The sequence below is a fragment of the Marmota flaviventris genome, chromosome 1 (assembly GCF_047511675.1).
Source record: "Marmota flaviventris isolate mMarFla1 chromosome 1, mMarFla1.hap1, whole genome shotgun sequence".
In the NCBI taxonomy this organism is placed as follows: Eukaryota; Metazoa; Chordata; class Mammalia; order Rodentia; family Sciuridae; genus Marmota; species Marmota flaviventris.
Window position 1 is genome coordinate 166,635,574 of NC_092498.1, and position 25,616 is coordinate 166,661,189.

At 40.9% G+C, this 25,616-nt stretch overlaps 1 protein-coding gene across 1 annotated transcript in view; it reads left to right on the top strand.

The window, feature by feature from the left end:
- Cacna2d3 (calcium voltage-gated channel auxiliary subunit alpha2delta 3) overlaps window positions 1–25,616 on the top strand; it is an 872,527-nt gene that overhangs the window by 319,543 nt on the left and 527,368 nt on the right. Inside the window, exon 5 of the mRNA XM_027947835.2 lies at window positions 22,226–22,388. Coding sequence (XP_027803636.1) covers window positions 22,226–22,388 — 163 coding nt within the window. The remainder of the gene's footprint in view (window positions 1–22,225; window positions 22,389–25,616) is intronic.

The window sequence follows — 25,616 nt, forward strand, 5'->3', positions numbered from 1 at the left end:
CACACACATAAAAAAAGAATGCAAAATGTGCATGAAATTTTTAATCTGAAACATGAACTTTTTGGTAATTTAATGATTGTGGCTGGCCAACTTGAGCTGCCTCCTGACTTGGAAGGATACTTCACTTTCTTCTTCATTTCTGCTTTGGTAGAAAACGTGAATGTGTACTGGGATATATCAGAGTGATGAATGATGTTCATTGTCAGAAAAGCCTGGGAACACGTCCCAGAATCTGAAACATGGAGGCTGAGAAGGAATCTTGAGGGTCATCTGGTGGAGATCCCTTGCTGACAATTGGGAAAACCGAGGCCAAGAAAGTGGCAGAGGGGTTGTGGCTCAGTGGTAGAGCACTTGCCTAGCATGTGTGAGGCACTGGGTTCAATTCTCAACACCACATAAAAATAAATAAATAAAAACAAAGGTATTGTGTCCATCTACAACTAAAAACAAACAAACAAACAAATACATAAATAAGAAAGTTGCAGATTTGTTCTAGGAAAGAAACAATCCTTGCAAGAATATCCAAGTCTTCTGTCATGTGGGCCCGACATTCTTCTTCTCTGTGATGAGCACAAGGTTCCTGGGTAGGATTACTTTCTCATTCTGTGTTCCCTGGTTGTCTTTTCTGGGGAGAATGAGCAATATTCTAGAGATGCTCACTTCCGGATGGCCTCCTGGACTGTGCCCTGGGGACAGACAGCACTTTGGCTTTTGTTTCCAGGAAGGAAAGCTAGAGGTCAAACATGAAAGAGTGGCCTTTGTCTGGGCTGCCTTTGGGTTAATGAAACAGAAAGGACATGAGACAAAAAGCCACACATGCATTTGACCTCCAGAGCAAAACTTCACTTCCTTTTGATGGTTTATTTGCACATCCAAAGCAGAGTTGTGTTTCCTGTGTGTTCCTAGGATGCCTTCAGCATGTCTTGGGTGAGTTGTGGGGTCTCTATTCCTACCCTCAGGAAAGCCTGTGGCTCATACTCCACCATGGCCCAGGAATCTAGGGTGGTTCTCAATGACCTGGCTTCCAAGACTTTTTAGGGACAGATCAAAACTTGAGACCATCAGTACTGTGCTCAGTGCTTCCACAGCTATTTGTTCTTGCAAGTCCAGGTTTTACATCTTTTTCAAAAAAAAAAAAAAAAATGTACATGGCATTTATTCTCCAGAGTGGTTGGAAAGCGAATAGGTATTCTCATTTCATTCCACCCCCGACTACAGGCAACTCTATTGCTAGATGGGTTTTCTGAATTCGATTTGCTTAGACCTTATGAAGTGAATAAATTTGAATTAATGTGCAGCTTTCGGAGGAAGAAGAAGTTATGCTTTGAGGAGTTAAGTGATGTCTGTGTTAGTTTCTGTAAGTGGATCTTTATGAGTGCAAATGTACTCACACCACATTGCCGCAGAGGTTCTATTAGTTTATACAAAATTGTCATTAAATGGTGCTACAAAACACATATGGGGATCTATAAAGCAAGTTTTTTTTTCCCCTCTTGAACACTGAGATATTTATGTTCCTTTGGATTGCATTGGCAGATCAACATATTTTCCCTTTTTAGGGTAACACTTGGAAGAAATATGTATTGATAAGTATGTACCTAACAATTCAAATTCCCAATAAATTCTATTCGATAACTCTGTAAGAGTGCTCCTTCCTGTAATAATTAGACCAGAACTGAGATGTCAGAAATGAAACTGATACTCCAGACTCACCTGTGGAGGGAAGAGGGTGTGAGCAGCATTTGGAGTCTCTCTAAGCTGAAATTTTTATTATTGTATTTTTAATCTCTAAATGATTATAAATGGAGCTGCAGTAAGTAAACTGGTGACTGTTAATATGGCTACAGCTTTTCTCTCACATAACACTTAGTTATTCTGTTCTTTATCACACTTTTATAGATGTTGATGGTTCAACAATTGGAGCTTTTAAACTAATGGAAGGCTTTTAACCAAGTAGAATGCCTTCATTACTAGCAAGCAGGGAGATGTGAATTGAGGTAGTTTCAACCAATCTAAGAAAACAGTTTTATAAAAAAGACTAATACCCATAATTTATGTTTATTTTCAGTTTTCTTTGATGTGAATAAATTAGGGCAGAGATTTATACTGTTTGTCTTCTTTTCACACATCTAGCCCAGTTTGCAACTGCATGAAACAGGGTAGCTCTGAAACCTCAGAGAATTATCAAGTAGAAGCTTATTCTTTGCTTGTGGAAGTACCACTCTGGATTTGGTAACTCTCCAGGGCAGTTCCCTTCCAGTGGGTGACTCAGGGATCTAGGAACCTTCTATTATACAGCCATGGCAACTGGGAAATATAGCCCCTGGAATTGCTTCAAGAGAAAGAGCCAGTGTGGGGACTCATAGCCACACATCACTTCTACTCATAACTTATTGGTCAAACCATTCACATGCCCCACACCAGTTACAAGGGATGCTGGGAAATGTCATGAGATATCATGAGACTGCATGATATCTGTGGTGAGTGCTACCACTTCTGCCACTCAACACAGGTGCCCAGTAAATGCTAAATGAGAGAGTGAATGAATGAATGGTGACTCCTTTAAAAGAGCCTGGTATTCAGTACTATTTTTAAATTGATAAAAAAGTTAAAAGTAGCTAGTAGAATATTAACCTTAAAGGTTTTTTTGTGTGTATATGCACCGTCATCAGATCTGTAAGGTCCTGTTGCTGGCTTAAGGTAGATGCTACAAAAGTGATTATCTTTTTCCTCCAAGATTCTGACACATAGAGCCTGAAAAGAAATTCATTCTCTGATCCTAAAGGCTCCTAGAGCAAATAGCATTTCACAGTGTCTTAGGTGGAAGTGCTTCTGAGCCTTCGAAAGAAAGGTTGCATAGTGGGAGTGGAACTTGTTGAGGCTACACAGAACGTAACCTCCATTGACAAGACAAAATTGCTATCATTTTCTCTCACCACAGAGCAGTTCTCTTTTGTCAGCACAGAAAGAGTCATCCATTTTCTCCAGAGCATTTTCTCAAATGAGGTGTCAAGGCACTAAATGGATTTGCGTTCTCTTATTATTTTTTATTTTGTTGTTTAGTTTTTTCTATCCTGCTTATTTATTATCATTTGAAGTTAAAATAACAACCCCCAAAATAAATAGGGAGGGCCAAGACTGGAAAATATAGTTTCATGATAGTCTTCTACCTGAATAGTTGTTGCTAAATCCATAACTTATGTCATTGTATGATAATTTCTTGTTTTTGTTTTCTTGAATCCTGACATCTCATTTCTATATTATATATTACAGATAATATCATTATTATGATTCAGAAAATAGGGCAATTAATTCAAACATATTCAGTGAACCCACTAAATATGACAATATATGATGTCAGTATGTTTTAATAGATGACCACCTTTCTAAAAAATATTAAGTTGCAATCCTGGAAAGCAGCCCAGAGCAATCAAGATGGAGTGAGCACTAGAGTTGTTCATATTAGATTCAAGTGTAAATTCTGTCACCTCCTAGCTATAGGACATTCAGTTACTCATTCATGCTGAGCTGCAATTTCTTCATAGGCTGAGATGTGTAGGAGGGTTTCAGTTAGGTCCTCAGCAATGAAACATAATACTCCAGCATATCACCCTCATGATAACTTGGGCATTGGCATTTTTTAAAAATGACACAAAACTTACTGTGTGTTGAAAATTAGATAATATTTTTCTAGATTTTGCAAAAAAAAAATAAATATTTTGGTGTGTTATTCTGTTTTCTGTTATTGTAACAAAATACCTGACTGAATCAATTGAAAAGGAGGAAAGGTTTAGTTTTTCAGGTTTCAGTCTGTGGCCAGTTGGCCCTATTTCTTTTGGGCCTATGATGTAGCAGCACCTCATGGCAGGAACATGTGGTAGAGGTAGCTGCTCACCTCATGGCAGCCAGGAAGCAAAGAGAGGGAGAGAGAGAGAGAGGAAGGGGCACCAATATGCCCTTCAATGACACGTTCCCAGTGACCTAACTTATTCTCACTAGGTTCCCCCTCTCAGAACTTCTGCCATCTCCCAGTAGCACCATAGGGTGGAGACCAAGTCTTTAACACTTGACTCTTGGGGGATACTTATCAAACCTCAGTGTCTTGGCATTTCTAAACAAGCTCCTATTTTCAATTCTTCTCCCACCCCATCTCAAACTATATTCATTATAGCCTTTTGGAAATCCAGCACTCCTTAGGTATACCAGTGGTAATTACATTTGTTGAGTTATCACTTTTTTTGTTTTGTTTTAATTAGAGAGGCAGTTCTGTGTTTAAGATGCTGGGGAGTGATAGAAAAGACATTAGTATAATTTGTTACCTTGGTAACCGGAGATGGACGTCATGTTCTTTTGCTATATGCATGCTGTGGCCTTGGTTGTCTCTTTCCCTAATTAGCATCCTGTGAGAAATGCTGGAATAAATCACCAGAGCAACTGGACCACTACGATATTAAGTGCTAGAACATTCTAAATTGCAATAATAATCATGATAATGAGGCCACATATTCTGTGTCTATCTTTTAATTGCTTCTTAACTCTTCTAAGTGAGAATGGCAAAGTTATTATGATGTGGAAACTAGGGGTTGATTTATTCTTACTTAAATTGCACTTTGTGAAGAAACCCTTTTTTAATCGTTGGAAATTGTGAGAGTTCCTTTGAAGAAAAACAACTTAGGTAGATAATTTTAAATAGAGTTACTACTGCTAATGTGCAGCACCCCAAATATGGATTTGCCTTATGGTTAGAGTGTTATTGTCATGCATGAAGCATTATGCTCTAACTAGACAAAGGGAAGGGAGAGGGAATGGGAAATACAGTAGAATGTATGGGAAAGACAGTAGAATGAATCGGACATAACTTTCTTATTTTCATATATGAATACGCAACTAGTGTAGCTCCACACTGTGTATAACCACACAAATGGGAAGTTATACTCCATGTACGTATGCTATGTCAAAATACATTCTACAGTCATGTATATCTAAAAAGGAAAAAAATAAAAACAAACAAGCAAATAAGAACACACCAGGGCTCTTTCAAGTATATTTAACTCATAAACTTACCAAAACAAAACCCCCCAAACAGGTATACTAGTCAAGTCCTATTCATCTTGCTATTCAGTTATTGGAATAAAATTCACAGAATTTTTTTTTGACTTGCAGTCAGGAACCTAAAGGTGCTCATTATAGAATAGTTACTTTTGTAGCCTGGTTTTGTGACTTGTACATTGAAGCCACATGTTTAGATTCAGCTTGTGGTTCTTGAGTATAAGTCATGTTGCAATCAGTTTATTCTTACTGATGATTTCTTATATGTTGTGTTTGCTCAGAAAGTCCTTATCAGAACCCAATATAAGCTGGGCACAGTGCTGTATGTTTGTAATCACAGTGGCTCAGGAGACTGAGACAGGAGGATTGCTAGTTCAAAGCCAGCCTCAGCAACTTAGTGAGGCTCTAAGGAACTCAGTGAGCCCCTGTCTCTAAATAAAATATAAAAAGGGCTGGGGATGTGGCTCAGTGATCCAGTGCCCCTGAGTTCAATCCCTGGTACCAAAACAAACAAACAAACAAACAAACACCCCCCCCCAAAAAAAAAAAAAAACACCTATACATATGGCATAGTAGATACTTTTTGCGGTCTCTGATGACTAACAGTGATAACCCCCAGTAGCCCCTTCATTTATTAGGCTCCCGAGAACCACATTTGTGCAGCTTGACCCCATTGCTTCCCATCTGTTTCTACCCATAATCCTCACCCTCTCCCAGGATTTAAGAATTGGTTAATAAAACTTAATCAGACTGCACTGGTCTCTGAACAGAAAGATGTAAATATGGGGAAGCTGCATTTCTTTTTTGCTCTGTGAACTCATGGGCCAAGAAAGGCAGTCTGCAGAGAGGAAACCAGGGCAAACTCCTAGAGCAAGGAAGAGTGGGAAAATGTTCCCCAGGATCCTGATGGTTTTCTTGATTCAGCTTCCAGAACCTTTCTGAGGTCAGCTTCATTCAGCCCTTTAAAATTCCATCCATCACTCCCACCTTTTAGGATGAATTCCATCAAAGAAACAACTAACACAAATATGTGTTGATGTCCTGCTTTCATGGGTGAAGAAAATTGAGGTTCAGGGAGCTAAACCTTATTGCATGTGTTTCAGGATGCTCCCTCAGGACTCCAGAAACTCACATCAAATTAGAGTTAGAAACCACAAGGGAATTGTTGCCTACTGTTATGATCTGGATGTGAGGTGTCCCCCAAAAGCTCATGTGTGAGACAGTACAAGGAGGTTCTGAGGAGAAAGGATTGGGTTGTAAGGGTCTTAACCCAATCAGTGAATTAATCTCCCCTGGTAGGGATAAACTGAGTGGTAACTGAAGTGGTAGAGTGTGGATGGAAGAGGTGGGTACTGGGGTGTTGGTTTGGGGTATATATTTGTATCTGGCAAGTGGAGACCTCTCTTTCTGCTTTCTGATCACCATGTGAGCTGCTGTCACACTCTTCCTCCATGATGTCCTGCCTCACCTTGAGCCCCGAGGAATGGAGTCTGATATTTATGGATTGAGACCTCTGAAACCCTCTAATAAAACATTTCCTCCTCTACAGTTTTTCTTGTCAGGTCTTGAAGTCACAACAGTGAAAAAGCTGCCTAAAATACCTACTTCCTGGGTCTTCCCAGGTGCGGCTCCCTCTTTTAACACGACCAGTTAAGGATCTGGCCAGAGCCATGCTATCGCATTTTACTTTTTTTTTTTACTAGCTCTTAGCTCTGTTTGCTTCTGCTTGATTTTGTTCGTGGAAGCAAGATCTTCATGTGAGGAGCGAGAGGGCCATAGCCAGCCCAAGCAACAACACCACATCTTGGGTCCCTTGATATAGAGTGTAGGCACCTCTGTCTCCCAGCATTCTCTGAACAAGGCCTCTGATTGGCCAGCTTGGGTCACATGCGGCTCATGGGAGCCCTTGATTGAAAGTAGTGGAGAATCTGGGTGTTGGTACTGAAACAAGCAAGAAGATGCAAAAGCCACCTATCCACAGCATCTGCTGAAAGTGACAGATGATGCTTACATATGTGACATACTCCCGTATGCATTGGTGTCCTCAGGTACTTGCCACCCCCTTTTCCTTTCTCTTGAGAAAATAAAATGGTACAATCAAGCACAAGCTTATTATTCAGGTAACCTTAAACCCACCAATAATAAGCACAAGCTTATTATTCAGGTAACCTTAAACCCACTCTTAGAAAAGAGAGTCCCTTGCAAATGTGAGTATTTGTACCAGTAGAAGTGACATGTATGGGCTGGGGCTGTAGCTCAGTGGCAGAGGGCTTGCCTAGCCCACATGAGACATGGGGTTCAATCCTTAGCACTGCATAAAAATAAATAAATTAATAAAACAAAGCCATGCTGTCCACCTATGCATACCAAAATAAAAAATAAAAAGAGGTGACATGTATGGTACATGTCACAATTGCTTGGGCGCACAAGTCCTCTGCCCATGGATGGATGTAATGAAGATAATTGTGTCAACACGGTTTTTGACAGAAGCCTACTTATTGAAATCACATTCAACTGCTTCCCGACAGCCACATGTTGGGGTCCCAGCTATGAACAAGTCAGCAAATTTCTCTGTATTCACATGGAGCTCAAGTTTCTGATGGGGAGATCTACAGGCAACTTTTGAATCAATTAATTAAAAAATCAATTAAAATAAACAAAATAAAACTGGGTAGTGGGTCTGTCATCGCCCAATATTATACCCATGAATCATTTATGGATATTTAAAGCTAAATTGAAATGAATCAAAATGAAATATAATTTAAAAATTAGTTCTTCAGTCGCACAAGTGACATTTCATGTGCTCAATAGCCATACTACTGAGCACATGAAATGTCACTATTGTGGCTGGTGGCTACATTTGTATGGACACAAAACATGCCCATCATCACATGAAATCCTGTTGGATGGTGCTGGGCATAGCATCAGCTGGACACATATCCTAGGGGGTTTTAGAGAAGGTCTTATTGTGAATCTGGCATTTTTGTTAAGATACAAAGCCACCCATGTGAAGATTTGGTGGGGAACAGCATCCCTGGGCAGAACAAATAGCAAATGCAAAGATCCTGGGGTGGAAATGAGCTGTACCTGTTTGAAGATCCAAAGATGGCCAGTGTGTCTGATTGACTTGGAGAGGCAGCAAAGAGCTAGATTAAGTATGACCTTGAGTTTTGTTCCACATTAGTGGAAAATTGTTGTTTAAGCAAAGCAGCAACAGCTTTGATTTTAAAAGGCTCATTCTTGCTGCTGGGGCACAAGGACTGAAGCCACATATTGAAGGCCTTTAGAAACCACTTGATAAACAAAAGAATGAATGGAAAGCCCAGCCAGGCTGGTGTATCCATTAGTCTTGAGTCTCCTTGTGAGGGATTTTAGGGCCTTGATTAGAGCACCTGGAGGGTTTTCTAGCTGCTTTGTGAAGTTACCCATCATGGCATTAGACTGAACAGCAGCCTTAAGGGCCCAGACTCTCAAACTCTGTTCAGTTCCTATCTCTTTAAGTCAGAGATTGGCTCATCATTGACTGCCCTTAGTCACTCTGAGCTCCTGCTATACTCTGGGGACCAATGTGGGGCAGCGATGCTAGAGGACCTTCACTCCCCTCTTCCTCCAAACTCCTTCTGTAATTTTGACTGAATTCTTGCTCAGCACCACATAGTGTCTGAACTACTCCAGTTGCAGTGTCAGAGGAAGGAACAGCTGTGGTTCCTGCACACTTATACCTCACCCTTTAGAGAAGAGGCCCTGTTAGCTCAATAATAGCTCAGATGAGTGGACAATGACCCCTAGGATAAGTACTATGTAGGGCAGGCTTGTGAAGCTGTAAGAGTATCCAACAGTGATTCCCAGTCAGGGAGGGCAGAGGTGGCTGTCCCAAGGACATGGGTCTGAGGAGAAATGAGGACTGTGTAAGTAGAAGCTGGAAAATATATTCTGGACAGGGGCAGCAGCCTGGACAAAGGATCATAAGCACTGATGACCAGCAGAGACCAGGGTGGCTGGATGGAGGGTGGAGAGGGAGGTAGTGCTAGGTGTGGCTGCCAGGAGGGCAGGGCCTCCTCAGCATGAACTAGTAAGGCTCTTGTGTCCTAGGAGCAGTGGGAAGTCCCTGAAGGACTGCATGCAGGTGGTGGCCTACTCACTCAGGAAGCTTAGTCTCCTGTTAGAGAGGACCCGGGTGTGGAAGATGATACCATCCTCATCTTACCTGTTCAGACATTTCCCTCCACCTTCTGCCTGCCTGTCAGCACCACCGCAATAGAAACTGCTCTCATTTATTGAAACCCTAGTAGGTGGAACCATATGAAATTACCAATATACAACCTTTCTGACACATAAGAAAGTCAATTTTAGTCAGATGTGTTAGTGTGCACTTGTAATCCTAGCTATTTGGGAGGCCAAAGAGGATCACAAGTTCAAGGCCAGCCTGGGAACTTTAGTGAGACCGTGTCCCAAAATGAAGTAAAAAGGACCGGGGTGTAGCTCAGTGGTGGAGTACTTGCCTGGCATGCTTGAAGTCCTTGGATCAACCCTCAGCACCACACACACACATATACAAAAAGGCAGTGTTTTGTACCATTGAACCTGGTACTATGTGTTAAGTACCTGACCAAGTGTGTTTTAACCTATAACCATCTTTCTTTTTTTTTGGGTACCAGGGATTGAACTCAGGGGCACTTAGCCCCTGAGACACATCCCCAGCCCTTTTTTATATTTTATTTTGAGACAGGGTTTCACTGAGTTGCTTATGGCCTTGCTAAGTTGCTAAGGCTGGCTTTGAACTTGGGATCCTCCTGCCTCAGCTTCCAGAGCAACTGTGATTATGGGTGAATGCCACCACGCCTGGCAACCATCTATTCTCCAAGACAACTTCACAATAATATGGGCAGTTGTGAACCCATTTTAGGGATGAGATAGCAGCTTCTGGCTCAGCAGAGGAGCTGGGATTTGAACCCAGCATGCTGAAGTTAAACACTCCACTCTGAGGCTCTTAAAATGAAATGCCAAGTGGCCAGCTCGCCTGCAGAAGGCAGCCGTCCAAGGCCTGCCTAAGTGGCTTGTTAAGGAGGCTGTTAGTACTTGGACTTGAGGACTCTCAGAGGCTAGAGATTCCAGATGGCTGGGAAAGGGATATTCATTATCTGCTTTTTTTTAAAGGAACTGTGACACTTGGGGAATTATAAGTGAGTTAATGTAATGTTAATACCTAGAAATATTCTGGAACAGATCATTTAAAAATCAATTTTCACATATAAAGAGAAAATGAGATTATTGAGCAGTAACCAGACAGCACTAGACCTTGGGAGAGGGGCTTGCCTGAGTAGCTAGTACATGTCACTTCCGTGCAGGATACACATGCATGGGGAGTTGGATATTTGCTTGGCTCATTTGGAACTAATATTCCTGTTAATTTTTATTTTCTAATCTAAGTTGTAAAAAGCTGGCCATCATCCCAGAGCAGGAGTGGCGGGGGGAAACACTAAAGAAGAGAGAACCAAAATCCATTAAGAGCCTGCTGTGGGCACTTTGCCCACTACATTTGTGCATTTTCTGCCATTCCATCCTCAGAAAGCCATGAAGAGGTAGGTGTTACCACTCCCACTTTGGGTCAGAAGGATGCTAGGTGTTTTAGGATTCAAACATGGTGCCGTCCCTGAAGTCCCTGAAATCATGGCCAGACCAGGGTGGTGTCTGACTTCATGACGGACTATGGAGTGAAATCCAGGCAGAGAGAGAGGCTCTGGATGAGAAGGAGGTTTCTCAGATTCCTCTCTTGACTGGGAACTAATTTGCAGAGAGGGACATGTCTTCCTGGCTGACAGTGAAACATAAAAATGTTTCCTAAGTGGTACAGAAAAATAGTGTCCCTCTAGTTATTCATCCCATTGCCTTTGACTGACAGCCTCTAGGCCCTGGGCTCTGTGACAGAGACCAGTGTTTCTGGGAAGGACAGATGCTCCAGGAGACCAGGAACCCAAGGTTTCTGCCTGCTCTTAGAGGTTCACCATACAAAACACACCCTCTGAGGATTTCCAGTGGGGTGAATAGGAAAGGGCCAAAGAATCCATTGAGAAGGGGAGGGCTTCTGGGGGAGTGGGCGAGTCCAAGCCTTGCAGGCTAATGGAGCTACTCAGCATGGATGTCTGAGTTCTTACCTATATCATGTTGGATGCTGATTACAGTGGTGGAGTTCCCAGTTACTGCATTTTACAGATGAGAAGACTGAGGTACTCTAAGGAAAATACAAATATCTGATTATCCTAGATATGAATATCTTATTATCTGTCTCTCAATCATCTCTCCTGTTTCTCTGGAGGACCCTGGCTAATGCAACCACTTACTGAGTGGGCACATGATTTGCTGCTGACCGTGGATCCTGGATCCAGTTCCAGGCTGGATTCTGTGATGTTGTCAGGTACAGTAGTGAGTGAGCCTGAGGAGAAGCACAGATCCTCCTCTCAGGGAGTTCACGGTAGGTTGTCTCTGCAGCAAGCGCACGCAGGAAGTAATTAGAGAACTTTCAATGCAGAATTCAATTTCCAAGCCAAAACGTGCGGAACAGATACTTTTTCTCCATGAAGCAGGTTCTTTGCAACCATGTCTTGGAGCTCTGTGATGTGGCTTACCCAGCAGGAAGGGGAAACAGTGGCCACCCTTGGAATCACTGTCCCAGCCTAGGCCACACACTGATATCAACTGGGGAGACCAAAAGAATCCTGATGCTGGGTCCCATCCAGAGATTCAGATTTAATTGTACTGAAGTTTGGCCAGAGTTGAGAAGCATTGCCTTAGGACATATTGATGTATGAGATTAGGTGCATGTCACATGGAAAGAGTGAAGAGGGAACCGGGGCAAGGTTCAGGAACAACTAGGCTCTCTTCTGCCAGCTGCCTTGTTTGTGTAAATAAAGTTTTATTGGAACACAGCCACACCCATTTGTTTATGTATTGCAATGGGGTCGCTTTCAGTAAAACAGCCAAATTGAATGTTGCAACAGAGACTGTCTGGCCTGCAAAACCTAAAATATTTATTATCTGGCTCTTTATAGAAAAAGTTTGCCAACCCCCAAACTGGGGAGTGATGAGTTTTCAAGGATGTGGGTGGTGTGGGAAAAACTGGGCCACCAGTCAGAGGATGGCATGCTTTCCTGGGGCTGAGATACTGCCTCAGAAGCCTTCTCAACACATACAGGCTGTCACCGCCAGCCCAGCAGAGAAGGCACACAAACGGAACCTTCTCACCATCTAGTGAATCCACTGAATCTGAAGCTGGACCTACTGACACCCCTGTCAGAAGTGAAAGTTGGGGCTGGGGATAGAGCTCAGTTGGTAGAGGGCTTGCCTTGCACGCACAAGGCCCTGGGTTCAATCCCCAGAACCACAGGGGGGAAAAAAAAGTGAAAATTGCTACCTTCTGTGACAATTCATTGAAAGGGTGGCCAGTAGGATGCCCAGGTGGCCCTTGGGGAAGCCACAGGTTTGGCCTTGTTCTCTTTATCTTATGAGGTCAGCACAGCCCAGCAGTTCTGGTCCCTTCTCAATTCACCTTTGCCCCACTTCTTTGGACCCACCCCTCTTTCCATATTTGTGACAGAGGCTGTGCATCTGTGTGAGTTCGTCCCCTACAACTTTCACTTTCCTGAGTCCATGGGAATCACTGCCTACAGTGTGGCTCTTCCTAAACTGCCTGGTCACTTTCCTGGGCATCACAGAGCCAGGAGTTGACTGTGAAGATGGGTCCATGGAATGCAGATCCTGTGATAGACCTGGACCAAATGGATTTGGACATGGTCATTTGGTCAGTCAACCAACATATGATTATCAGATGTCTCCATGCCAGGGCCTGGGGATACAAAAGTGAGTGAACATGGGCACAACTGTGGTTGTACAACTGGTCTCTTATGGGGGGAACTGTGTGTGACTAAAACTGTCAAACAAGTATATGTAAATGAGCCCCGTGTTACTTCATGGACAGCTACATGTCAGTTAAATCTGGGGAATTCTGCCTACAATATTCCCCACCAAACTTAAAGTGTACAGTGTTTATTCTCAGAATGAGTTGAAGGCTCTGAGAAGTTCTGCAGTGAAGGAACTCTCTGTGTTTTTCCTTAAACTCAGCTCTCCCTGTGTTTCCCAAACTTTGCTGCTTTCAAAAATGTTTCCTTGTCAGCGTTCTGTGGAGCAGCTCAGAGTTTCACAGATCATAATTTGTAGTCATCGCTCTGGGACACCAGCAGAGAAGTGCCACTCCTCATGCTGCGCAGAGGGAGCCACTGGAATCCCGAAAGAGAGGGTGCCACTCTAATTTGCTCTTTACTCTGATATCTTCTCTGAGGTCCTCCTGCCTGTCCCCTCCCTGCCTGACTGCTCCCAGACCTTTATTTCTGCTCTCTCTCCTGATCTTATTGGCACCCCATCTGCCAAGGCTTGGTCCTGGTGCATCTTTGCTGAAGATCCTTTTACCCAGAGAAATTGTTATTGTTGTTTTAAATTTCTGCTTCTCACATATCCCATAGCACTCTGCAGGGAAATGGCCAGCTCTATCCCAAAGGCCTAATATTTTGTAAATTTCTGATACTTGAAGCTTTGCTGCAACAGCCAGAGTTGTTCTTTGGGTGCCGTCTATGGCTGCTCTCAAGCTGTGATGGCAGAATTGAATCATTGCCATGAATACCCTATAATCCACTCCATAGCCTGAAATATTTACTGTCTGACCCTTGCCAGAAAAGTTTCGCCCAGCCCTGCCCTGTTGAATGACTCCAGCCATTTCTTCACGGAACCAGCTTATTCTGAGCATGATATGGGTCAGGTTCTGTGAACGGCACACTGGCCACGTTGCCCCTGGTATTTTATGTGCCATATTTTATCCTCTGGATTAGTTTCCTTTGTGTCCTCTTCCCACTTAGTAGGTCATCAGATATACTCACAAAAGGATTAATTTATTCTGATCCCATATCAGACAAGGATTCAGAAATACCAAGGTGACTTGGCTAAACACACCCTTTCCTCCACCTGATCCTAGGGACAAAGCCACTTTGACCCTCTTCGGGACACCAGTGCATTCCAAAGCCTGCCAAAGATTCTTCTAGTTTTTAATGGAATCAGCCTTTTCAAAATCAATACAGACAAACAAATGGATTTGGGGAGGAGAAATAGAACACAAAGTTCCAGCAGAATATAACAGCTGTCCCCAGTAAAGGATGACAGCCAGTAAACCAAATCCTGCTCCCCTACCTTTCTGTTCTCACTTCATTTGCATTCTGGTCTGTGGGGATTATTCAATTAAAAGACAATTTAGAAGCTGCCTCCAGAGAGCCCTGGGTGAACCATGGTTTCATTGTCCTTTTCCCAGCAGGCCAAAGCTTTGTTTTGTTAATGCAACTCCCAGTTCTAAGAGAGGAGGGAGGTGACGATTTGGGAAAGTGCTGATAATCTGTGCAGAGCTTCTATGGAAAATGAAGACTTCACTTAACACAGTGCTTGGGGGAGAAGCCTGCTGCAGTGATTCCTAGAAAGCAGATTTCTGGAAGGCGCAGCCCTCACTACTGTCTCCTTGGCCTTGGGCGCTTCTGGAGTTGGTCAGGGTATTGCTGCATTTCAAGGTGCTCCCTTGGGTTGGTGTTTCAGTAGGAAGACCACTAGGCTTTCTCTTGTTTCTGGATGCTATAATATGGTTAATTCCGCTTTACAAAATGGTTAAAGTTGGAATTCATTCACTTGATTTCCATCTCTATAAAGTTCTTTTATATTTTTAAGTTATAGATGGACACAATACCTTTACTTTATCTATTTTTACGTGGTGCTGAAGATTGAATCCAGCGCCTCACGTGTGCCAGGCAAGCGCTCTACCACTGAGCCACAACCCCAGCCCTCTGTAAAGTTCTTAATAATTCAGAAAGAATTGAAAGGTTGTTTTGTGACTTCCATTTTTTTTAATTGAGGCATTAATTTGTAAAGTAAAATAGAATATTTTCTAGCATAAAATCCACTGAGTACTGGTAAATGGATATACCCAATAACAAGGCTTCATAAAGACACAATATTTACTATGCTCCAGAGCTCTTTTGTAACTCCCAGGAGACCCTCACCTGCCACCCAGAAGCTACCAGATGACCATCACAATTGCCTGCTCTGGAACTTGGTACACATGGTCTCACATATGCATACTCTATTGTCTCTGGTTTCTTTCACTTATAATATTTGTGAGATTCATTCCTATTTTGAGTGTATCAGTAATTTGTCTCTGAATAATAGTCCATTGTTTGGATATCATAGATTCCTTTATCCCTTCACCTGTTTATGGATATTGGGGTTATTTCATATTTTGGCTATCATGAATGGGCCTTTCATGAATATTCACATAAATATTTTTGTGGGCATATGTTTTCATTTCTCTTGGGTAAATACCTAGGAGTGGAATTGCTGGGTCAAGGGGTACTAAACGCTTTATAAGAAGCTGCAAAATGTTCTTCCAGAGTGTTCATAGACATTTTATATTTTCATAAGCTGTATATGAGATTTCCGGTTACTCTACATCATAGGCAACATTTAACATCGTAAGGATTTTTAATTTTAGCTATTTTGTGGGTATGACATGGTATCTGATTGGGGTTTTGGGAGGCGTTATTTTGCATTTCCCTGTTGATTAATGATGTGGAACACAGTTCAGTCTGCATATTGGCTGTTAATATACCTTCCTTTGTAACATGTGCCCATATTATGGTTTACATTTTAAGATACATTGTGAGAGTTCAGTACACATTCTGAGGGCAAGGCATTTGTCAGACTATTGTATTATAAATACTTTTTCCTTAGCAGTGGCTTTTCTTTTTGTTTTATTAATGGTAAATGTAATGATCAGAAGTTTTGAATTTTCCTAAAGTCCAAATTATAAATTTTAAAAATTGTGAGTGCTTTTGTATCCTAAGAAATCAATGTCTACCTAAAGGTCACATGGGTATTTTTTACTTTTTTTTCTAGAAAATGAGTCGTATCATCCACCTTGAATTAATATGCATATGTGTGACTTAGGAGTTGAGGATGTTGTTCTCATATGTTTAGTCATTTGTTTCAGTACAATTTGCTGAAAATAATTCCCCCACTGCTGGGAGTTGTGACGCCTACCTGTCTATAATCTCAGGAGCTCTGAAGGCCAAGGCAGGAGGATCCTGAGTCAAAGCCAGTCTCAGCAATTTAGCAAGGCCCTAAGAAACTTAGCAAGATCGTGTCTCAAAATAAAAATAAAGTATGAAAAGGGGTGGGGATGTGGCTCAGTGGTTATGCACCCTTGAGTTCCATCCCTGGTACAAAAAAAAAAAACAAACCCAAAATACAAAATACCCAAAACTTTCCCCATTCAATTATCTAAGCACCTTTATTGAAAATCAATTGACTAAATATGTGTTGCTTTATTTGTGGACTTTCTTTCATTCCAATGATTAGTCTATTTTAATGCCAATACTACATTGTTTTGATTAATTAGACTAAGAATTAGTCAGGGATGTGAGGCCTAGCATTTTTTATTCTTTTTAAAAGTTTTTTTTTTTTTATTTAGCTACCTTTTGTTTTCATATAAAATTTAAAATCAGTTTGGCAATTTTCTATAAAGAGTTTTTTGCTATTTTGATTGGGATTTTATTGAATTTATAGGTCCCTTTGGGAATAATTGTCATCTTCATAAAGCATTTTCCGATTCTTCAGCAAAGTCTCTCTCTCAATTTATTTCAATTTTCTTTAATTTCTCACAGACATATTCTATATTTTTCAGGCATTTCACAGATTTAAAAAATTTATTCCTAAGTATTTTATGTTTCCATGCTATTGTAAATGCTATTGTTTTCAATTTCAGTTTCCAATTGTTCTTTTTTTTAAAAAAAATATATTTTTAGGTGTTGATGGACCTTTATTTTATTCCTTTATTTATATGTGGTGCTGAGAATCGAACCCAGTGCCTCACACATGCTAGGGAAGTGCTCTACCACTGAGTTACAACCCCAGCCCCTCCAATTGTTCTTTATTAAAATATTGACATAATATATGTGCTTTGCCCAGTTGTTAGGTGTGGAGTTGAATAAATATCAACTAGGTGAAGTTGGCAAATAGTGTTGTTACCTGATCAACCCCCAATGAAATATCCCGAGCACTGAGTCTCTGATGAGCATCCCTGGTAGAGACCATTGTGAAGGGGTTGTTGAAGTCCTTAATGGAAGAATTGAGTGCTAATTATGGGACTGCACTGGGGCCAGGCTTTTGGAAACTTGGAGCAGTTTTCCTCTGGACTTTATCTAATGTACCTCTTTCCTTTGCCGATTTTTGCTTTGTTTCTTTTTTAGTGCAATAAACCTTTTAACAGAATCAACATTTGGTTTCATTGATGTTCTCTATTGCTTTCCTATACTCAATTTTATTGATTTCAGTTCTGAGAATTAAAAAACAAACAAACAAACAAAAACCCCCACACATTATTTCTTTATTTCCGGCTTACTTTGGATTTAGTACAATCTTTTTTAGTTTCCTAAACCAGAAACTTAGATGATGGATTGCAGGTTTTTTTTCCTAATACATATATACTCAGTGCTACAAATTTCCCTTTAAGCATTGATTTTGCTTCATCCCATAAATTTTGATCAGTTGTATTTTCATTTCCGAATTTCTCATGAGACTTCTTTTTTGATCCATGTGTTATTTAGAAGTCTGTGGTTCAATCTCTAGTATTTGGGGGCTTTTTGTTATTGATTTCTAGTTGAGAGCAGACTTTGTATCACTTTCATTTTTTTTAAACTCCTGAAGTTATGTTTTATGGCCTCAAATGTGGCCAGTCTTAGTGAGTGTTCCAAGCAGGATCTTCACGTGCTTGAGAAGAAAGTGTATTCTATACTTGTTAGGTGAATATTCTATAAATGTCAATTAGATCCAATTGATAGTACTGTTCATTTTGACTATATTCTTGCCATTTTTTGCCTACTAAATCTGTCACTAACTGATAAGGGGGTGTTGAAAACTTCAGAGTAATAGTGAATTTATTCATTTATCCTTGCAGTTCTATTGATCTTTGCTTCATGTATTTTAATGGTCTGTTGTTGCCTGCACACATTTTTAAGGGTAGTTGTATCTTCTTGGGGGATTTACCTCTTTATGATTAGTTGTGCCCATCTTTCCCCCTGATAATTCTCGTTGGTTTAAAATCTTCTCTGTCTGGAATTAATGTAGCATCTCCAGCTTTTTGATTAGTGTTTGCATAGTGTATCTTTTTGCATCCCTTTGATTTTAATCCACCTGTTTTTATGTGCAAATTTCTTTAAGATAAAATATAGTGGGGTCTTGTTTTGAGTGTTTTTTTTTTAAATCTATTATGACAATCACTTTCTTTTAAATTGTGTTGTTAGGCCTGGTTCAGTGGCTCATACTTGTAACTCCAGTGACTCAGGAGACAGAGGCAGGAGGGTCGTAAGTTTGCAACTTAGTGAGACCCTGTCTCAAAATTTAAAAAAAAAAAAGGACTGGGAAAGTCGCTTGGTAGTGAACAAGCCTTGAGTTTAATCCCCAGTGCCAATAAATAAGTGAATAAATATACAGACTATTAACATTTAAAGTACTTATTGGTATAGTAGGGTTAATATGAACCACATTTGTAACTTTTCCATTCGCTGCCTTTATTCTTTTTGTTTTGTTTTGTTTGTCTTTTATTATTTTTCTGCCTTCTCTAGTTTTAACTGAGCATCCCTATGTAATTTAATTTGCTCTCCTCTTTTGGCACATAAATTATACTTCATTTAAAAATTATTTTGGTAGTTTCTCTGGAGTTTTTAATATACATTTACAGTTTTCAGTTTTAATTTTAAGACTTTATTGTAATTTAATTTCCTTTTTAAATATATTTTATGGTACATTATAACTATATATAATAGTGGGATTCATTGTGACATATTTGTACATGCACGTAATATAATTTGCTATATTTCATTTTCCACTACCTCCCCTTTCATTCTCTTCTCCCTCCCCTGGTTCCCTTCCTCTACTCCACTGATCCATTTTCTAATTTCATGAGATTTTCCCCTTCCCCACATTTTTATTTTCCATTTTCCTCTCTAGCTTTCACATCTGAGAGAAAACATATGACCCTTAATTTTCTGAGCTCTGGCGTATTTTGCTTAACATAGTGCTCTCAAGTTCCATTCATTTTCCTGCAAATGACATATTTCATTCTGTGGCTGAATAAAATTCCATTGTGTATGGATGCCACATTTTCTTTATCCATTTATCTATTGATGAACATCTAGGCTGGTTCCATAGTTTGGCTATTGTAAATTGTGTTTCTATAAACACGGGTATGCATGTATCACTATATTTATGCTGTCTTTAATTCTTGAGGAGAAATACTGAGAAGTGGTATAACTGGGTCATATGGTGGTTCCAATCCTATTCTTTGGAAGAACCTCTGTACTGATTTCCATAGTAGTTGTACTAACTTAACATCTTGTTGTTGAGTTCACTTTCAAGTAATCCTCTACCACTTCATGAATAGTACCTTTAAACTCGTGAAGTTATGTTTTATGGCCCCAAATGTGACTAGTTTTGGTGAGTGTTCCAAGCTGGATCTTCATGTGCTCGAAGAAAATGTATTCTACTCTTGTTAGGTGAATATTCTATAAATGTCAATTAGATCCAATTGATAGTACTTTTCATTTTGACTATATTCTTGCCATTTTTTTTTTTTTGCCTACAAATTCTGTCACTAACTGATAAGGGGGTGTTGAAAACTTCAGTGTAATAGCGAATTTATTCCTTTATCCTTGCAGTTCTATTGATTTTTGTTTTAACTCATTTGTACTGCTTCAGCAGAATTCAGATATTGAGGGTAACAGATATTGAGTAATTTATAAAGAACAGAAATTCATGTTCTCATAGTTCTGGAGGCTGGGAAGTCCAAGTTCAAGATGCTAGCAGGTTCAGTATCTGGAGAGGACTACTGTTTTCCCAAGATGACACCTTGATGTTGCATCCTCCAGAGGGGAGAAACACTGTATCTTTACATGATTAGAAAGCAAAAGAGCAAAAGGAGATGAACTGTCTTTATCAAACCCTTTTATAAGGACATATGATTCCATTCACAAGGAAGGGACCTTCATGATCCAATCACTTCTTAGTAGCCCCACTGCTTAATACTATCACTTTGCCAACACCTAAATTTTGGAAGGGACACATTTAAATCATGGCACAGAATATTCCCCTTTCCTCCTTCTGGTCTTTTATTCATTTAACTTACCATAAACTTTATAATAATCACTCTACTCTCTTTTTGTTTGCACAGTTTCTGAAGTGAAGTCTGATGTGATGTTTATCCTTATTTTTCTCTAGGTAATATTTTTCTCCCCTCTAGCTTCTTTCAAAAATTTATCTTTGAGCTGGGCAAGGTGTCTTATAGCTGTAATCCCAGTAACTCTGGAGGATGAGGCAGGAGGATTGAAAAATCAAAGCCAACCTCAGGACCTAAGCAACTTAGTGAGATCCTGTCTCAGAATAAAAAATAAAAAGGGCTGAGGATGTGACTCAGTGGTTAAGTGCCCATGGATCCAATTTCATGAACCCTCCTCAAAAAAAATTGATTTTTGCAACTTGACTGTGATATGCATAGGTGTAGATTTTTGAATTATTCATTGTGCTTGGTGTTCTCTGAGCTTCCTGGAACGTGGTTTAATGTTTGTCATTAATTTTGGAAAACTCTCAGCCGTTATTACTTCAAATATTTTTTTGATTTTCTTTCTTTTTTCTCCTTTTGGTATTCTAATTACTTATTCTACTCCTTTTATAATTGTTACAATTCTTTGATATTTGATTCCTTGTTTTCCCTTTTGTTCTTCTATTTGAGATGCTTCTATTGACATGTTTTTGATCTCACTGGTTCCTCAGCTGTGTCCAATCTCCTGATGAGCCATCCAGGGCAGTTTTGATTTCTGTTACGGTATTTTTTATTTTTTAGCATTTGATATTGCTTTGTTGAATATCCATCTCTCTGCTTATATTATCTATGTGTTTTTGCATATTGTCCACTTTTTCCATCAATGGCCTTATCATATTAATCATATAATCATAGCCTGATCTGTTAATTCCAGCTGTGCCTGTAGTTGACTCTCTTTCAATAATACCATAGAACATAAGAACACGAATTCTGGATACAGCTCTTCTGTGTTTGAATTCTGGCTCTGCTTATCAGTTGTGTAATCTTTGGCAAGGTGCATCAATTCTCTGTACCTCAGTGGCCTCATTTGTGAACTGAGGAATCTCATAAAAAAATCTTTGAGCTGGGCAAGAAGAACCAAATGAGTTAGCCCTGAAAAGCTTAGAATAACTTTCAGCACCAAGTGGACATTTTATGTAGGTTAGATCATGATGACACAGCCATTTGTAAAAGGTACCCTAACACTCCCATGTGAGGGCCTTTTTCTTCTTGCTCTCTTTGGGATGCTTCTTCTAGGTGCCCAGCCAACTGGCTTCCTCCCTGTGCAGATGTCACCATGGTAGCATGCCACACGTAAAAGCACAGTCTTTCCACAGTCCTTCTGCTCTTCCCCTTACTGCTTTGTTATTTTTCCATAGCAAACAGGGATGATCTAATGTAGATATACCTATTATTTTTTTTTTTTAGTATGAGTTTTTTTTTTTTTTGAGAGAGAGAGAGAGAGAGAGAGAGAGAATTTTTAATATTTATTTTTTAGTTATTGGCGGACATAACATCTTTGTATGTGGTGCTGAGGATCGAACCCGGGCCGCACGCATGCCAGGCGAGCGCGCTACCGCTTGAGCCACATCCCCAGCCCCACCTATTATTTTTTTAATTGATTTTTTAAAGACTCTTTCAACTTAGATGTAGGCTGCATTAGGGCAGGATTTATCTCGCAAATTAAAGAATTAAAATATTTTAGGGTAATTTTCTCTATTTTCACATAAGAAAGTACCATGCAGCCCCTTAAATTCATGTTCTTTCAAGAATATCTAATGATTTTGGCAAATATTTATATAGTGCTATCACACCTGTGCCTACAAAGCCACAGACGGTCTCTAAGACTTGAAGAGATTACAGGAGTAGAGTAGGGCACATGACCCATGCCCTGGCTTGTCTGAGTTCACAGTCTTCCTCCCTGAGCTGCGTGTAACATTTTCTGACTTTTTCTTTCAGTATGAATACTTCAATGCCGTACTGATCAATGAAAGGGACAAAGACGGGAATTTTTTGGAACTGGGGAAGGAATTCATCTTAGCCCCCAATGACCATTTTAATAATTTGCCTGTGAACATCAGTCTGAGTGACGTTCAAGTGCCAACCAACATGTACAACAAAGGTAAGAGCCCCTGCTACTGTTCCTTTTAGAGGTGGAGTCGGGGGCTTGAGAGGCAAGGATTTGGGATATAATGTTGTTGTTGTTCTTCTTCTTTCTTTTTTGAAAAATATAATTATAAGCCAAGTATGTCAAGCAGCAACTGGGTAGGTAAACCCTGTGCCTGTTCTTCTTGGAGAAGCAGGACTGCTGTTTCCAACAAACCCCTCACATAAAGTCTAGAGATTGGTAGACTTTTTTCTGCTGAAGGCTCTGCAGGTCATATATTGTCTGTTGCAACTGCTCAACTCTGCTGTTCCCGCACAAAAGCAACCCTAGACAATAGGTAAGTCAGCTGGCATGGCTCTGTTCCAGGACAACTTTTTATCTGCAAGTAGGCATGACTGGATTTCACCTGCAGGCTCTGATTGACTGAGCCCTGCGTTAACCTTGCTCTGATCCCTGAAATGGTACGTCAGGGCAGGGCCCCAGAGCTTCAGGGGTTGCGATTGGATCAGCTGCAGTATTTCCTTAGACCACAGTACGGCACAGACTGAAGCAGACGTCCTTGTCTCCAGGGTTGTGACTCCTTGCCTCAAGTCTTCACACAGACCCCTCGAGTTCTTTTCCAGAAATTCTCATCTACCCACTCAATTTGGGATTTTAGTGGCTGAGGACTGGACTGTGGCATCTTACGGCCTCTGGCGGGGGTTGGGGGGACCTTGCCTTCTACCTGTTTCTGGCTGTGACCTAGGGGGTGTCCCCTCATCCCTTTGGATCACAGTTTCCTCTCTATGATGTGAGTGATAATAGTGTCTGCCTCCTGAGGCGTTTGGGAAGCCCAAGTGAGATGACATTTACCCAGGGCTCAAATTATTCTCGACATGTCCACCCTCACCATTCTTCATTTGAATTTTGCTCTACTTTGTCATATCTGGAGTCTCCTAAACAAATGTTTGTCCTGAGATAAGCAAGTCAGAAAGTCATGATGTCTTTAGAGGAAAAATCTCCCCTGTTGTCTGCCATCAAGTTTTCAAAGATATTAGCAGCAGTTTTTATCACAGCATCCCATTTCAGAATTCTAAGTGTGCAGTAGTTGAGAGCAAGGGCTATTGATTTGGACCCTGTTCTTCCTTGTATGGGCTCTGTGATCCTGTGTGCTTTGTCTCCCTGAGCCTAAGGATTCCATCTCCCTCAGAGGGTTGTTGAGAGGCGTGTATAGCCCTTAGCGCAGCAGTAGCTCACAGAAAGTACTCAGTGCATTTTACCTATCATTGTTATTATTGGGAAATAACATGACTATTAATCAAGCTTCTGACTTGTTCTAGGTCACTGTTTAAGGGTCTCAATCAATAATGAAAGGGCTTCCAACTCACTGTTTCTGAAGCATTTCTTTTGTGCCTGCTCTTTATGGCTGGATCTCTGGATCCTTACTGTCTCCCTTTCCTGCTTTACCTGTTACCCATCCTTAAGATTCAGGGAAATAAGTCCCTCCTCTCATTTATTGTTCCAACAGTTATTGTCATATAGTGTCAGTGGTAAGCTAGACACAGCTCTTCCCTCAAGGGGTTCACAGTTGAATTGGGAACAAACAGGTAATGAGATCATTAGAACACCAGGTGTCATATACTGGCTACAGTAAAGGAAAGCCAGGGGACAGTGGAAAAATTAAGGAGGGGACCTGCCACTTGCTCATGAGAGTGGGGCCACGATAGACCTTTTTTTCCCCCTCTCCCTTTGGAGAATTGATATTAGTCTGAATAGCCATCAGAGGACTCTGGATAGGGCAATGTCCTCTGCCCTAATCTTTACTTTGGTCTCTTCCTTAAGGCACAAAGGGAAGTGAATCTCAGAAGGCTGAGCTCAGCTTTGTTCAGTGAGGCTTAGTCCTTCAAGGCAATCTTGTCAGCTGATGAAGACCTAAATGAAACTGTCCCTTTCTGTGCACTGTGGCTGGAAGCAAGCCATCTTCTTAGCATTAAATACATTCTCATCAGAAGATGAAAAATTAACAAGATTTTACAGAGCAATTTTACGCATAAAACCATTCACAATGATCTTTTAAAAAACGACAGCTGCTTCAAGGTTGCTTGAGCCATTAGCACCATTATAGAGATTTAATTGCACCCTGAGATTTAAAGGCATAATTGTACCTGTCAATGTTAGCAATACGCAAGGGACCTGAGCCAGCATTGATCACACAGGCTGTTGAGTTGTGTTTGTGAGGATCACGAGGCAGAGTCCTAAAGTTCCAGTCTCTTGAGCAATGGGAGGTAGGGAATGACATTTAATGTCCTCCTTTGTAGCCTGCATGGGACCTGTCCATCATCTTCTACCCAGATTCCATCGCCACCCATTCAGGCTGTAAGGCAAGGACCAGGGTCAGCCAGGTACTCTATCTTCTCTCAGCTGCCCAAGGGAGAGGGAAGGGAACTTTGGAAAATTCTTGTCTTCACTCTATCTAATTCAAACCAGCCCCGCAGCCTTTTCTCTTTTCAAACTGAAGAAATGCATTTCATGTTTAGAAAGCCCTCCAGCACAGATCTAGTTATTGATGACGTGTACTCAAAACACATGCTCCAAGCTTGGTTCCTGGAGATCCTGCCCATTAATGAAGGAAACCAATACAAGGTCATTCTTTCCTAGCAGCCGGGACCCTGTGGGCACAGAGTTATGTTCTTGGGCATAATTTCAGTTCTAGATGGAACTGGCTGGTAAGCTCCTGTTTTCTCCCATGTTCTGCTTCCTTGGCTGCTAGGTCACTGCCTGCCTCTGTGGTTGCTTTTGTCTTAGACACTGAAAAGACTTACGGCTTCAAAGGTGGTGGCTCCTGGGCAAGCCCTGCTGTTGCCCTGGACATTCAAAGAACTACAGTCCTAGGGTCTTTAGAAATGCATTTTAAAGGGTTCTCAAGTGCCCAGTTGATAGATGCAGCAACTTATTTACAACAGATGCTCTTTGTGGGAGACTTTTCTTTCTTTCTTTTTTTGGTGCCAGAGATTGGACCCAGGGGCACGTAACAACTGAGCCACATCCCCAGCCCTTTTTTATGTTTGATTTAGAGACAATGTCTTGCTAAGTTGCTTAGGACCTCACCAAGATGCTGAGGTTGGCTTTGAACTTGTGATTCTCCTGCCTCAGCCTTCTAAGCCACTGGTGATACAGGCATGTGCCACTGTGCCTGGCTCCCAGGGGAGACTTTGAAGACTGAGAGCTGATACCTTCAAAGCTGTGTGTGACTCCATATCTTCC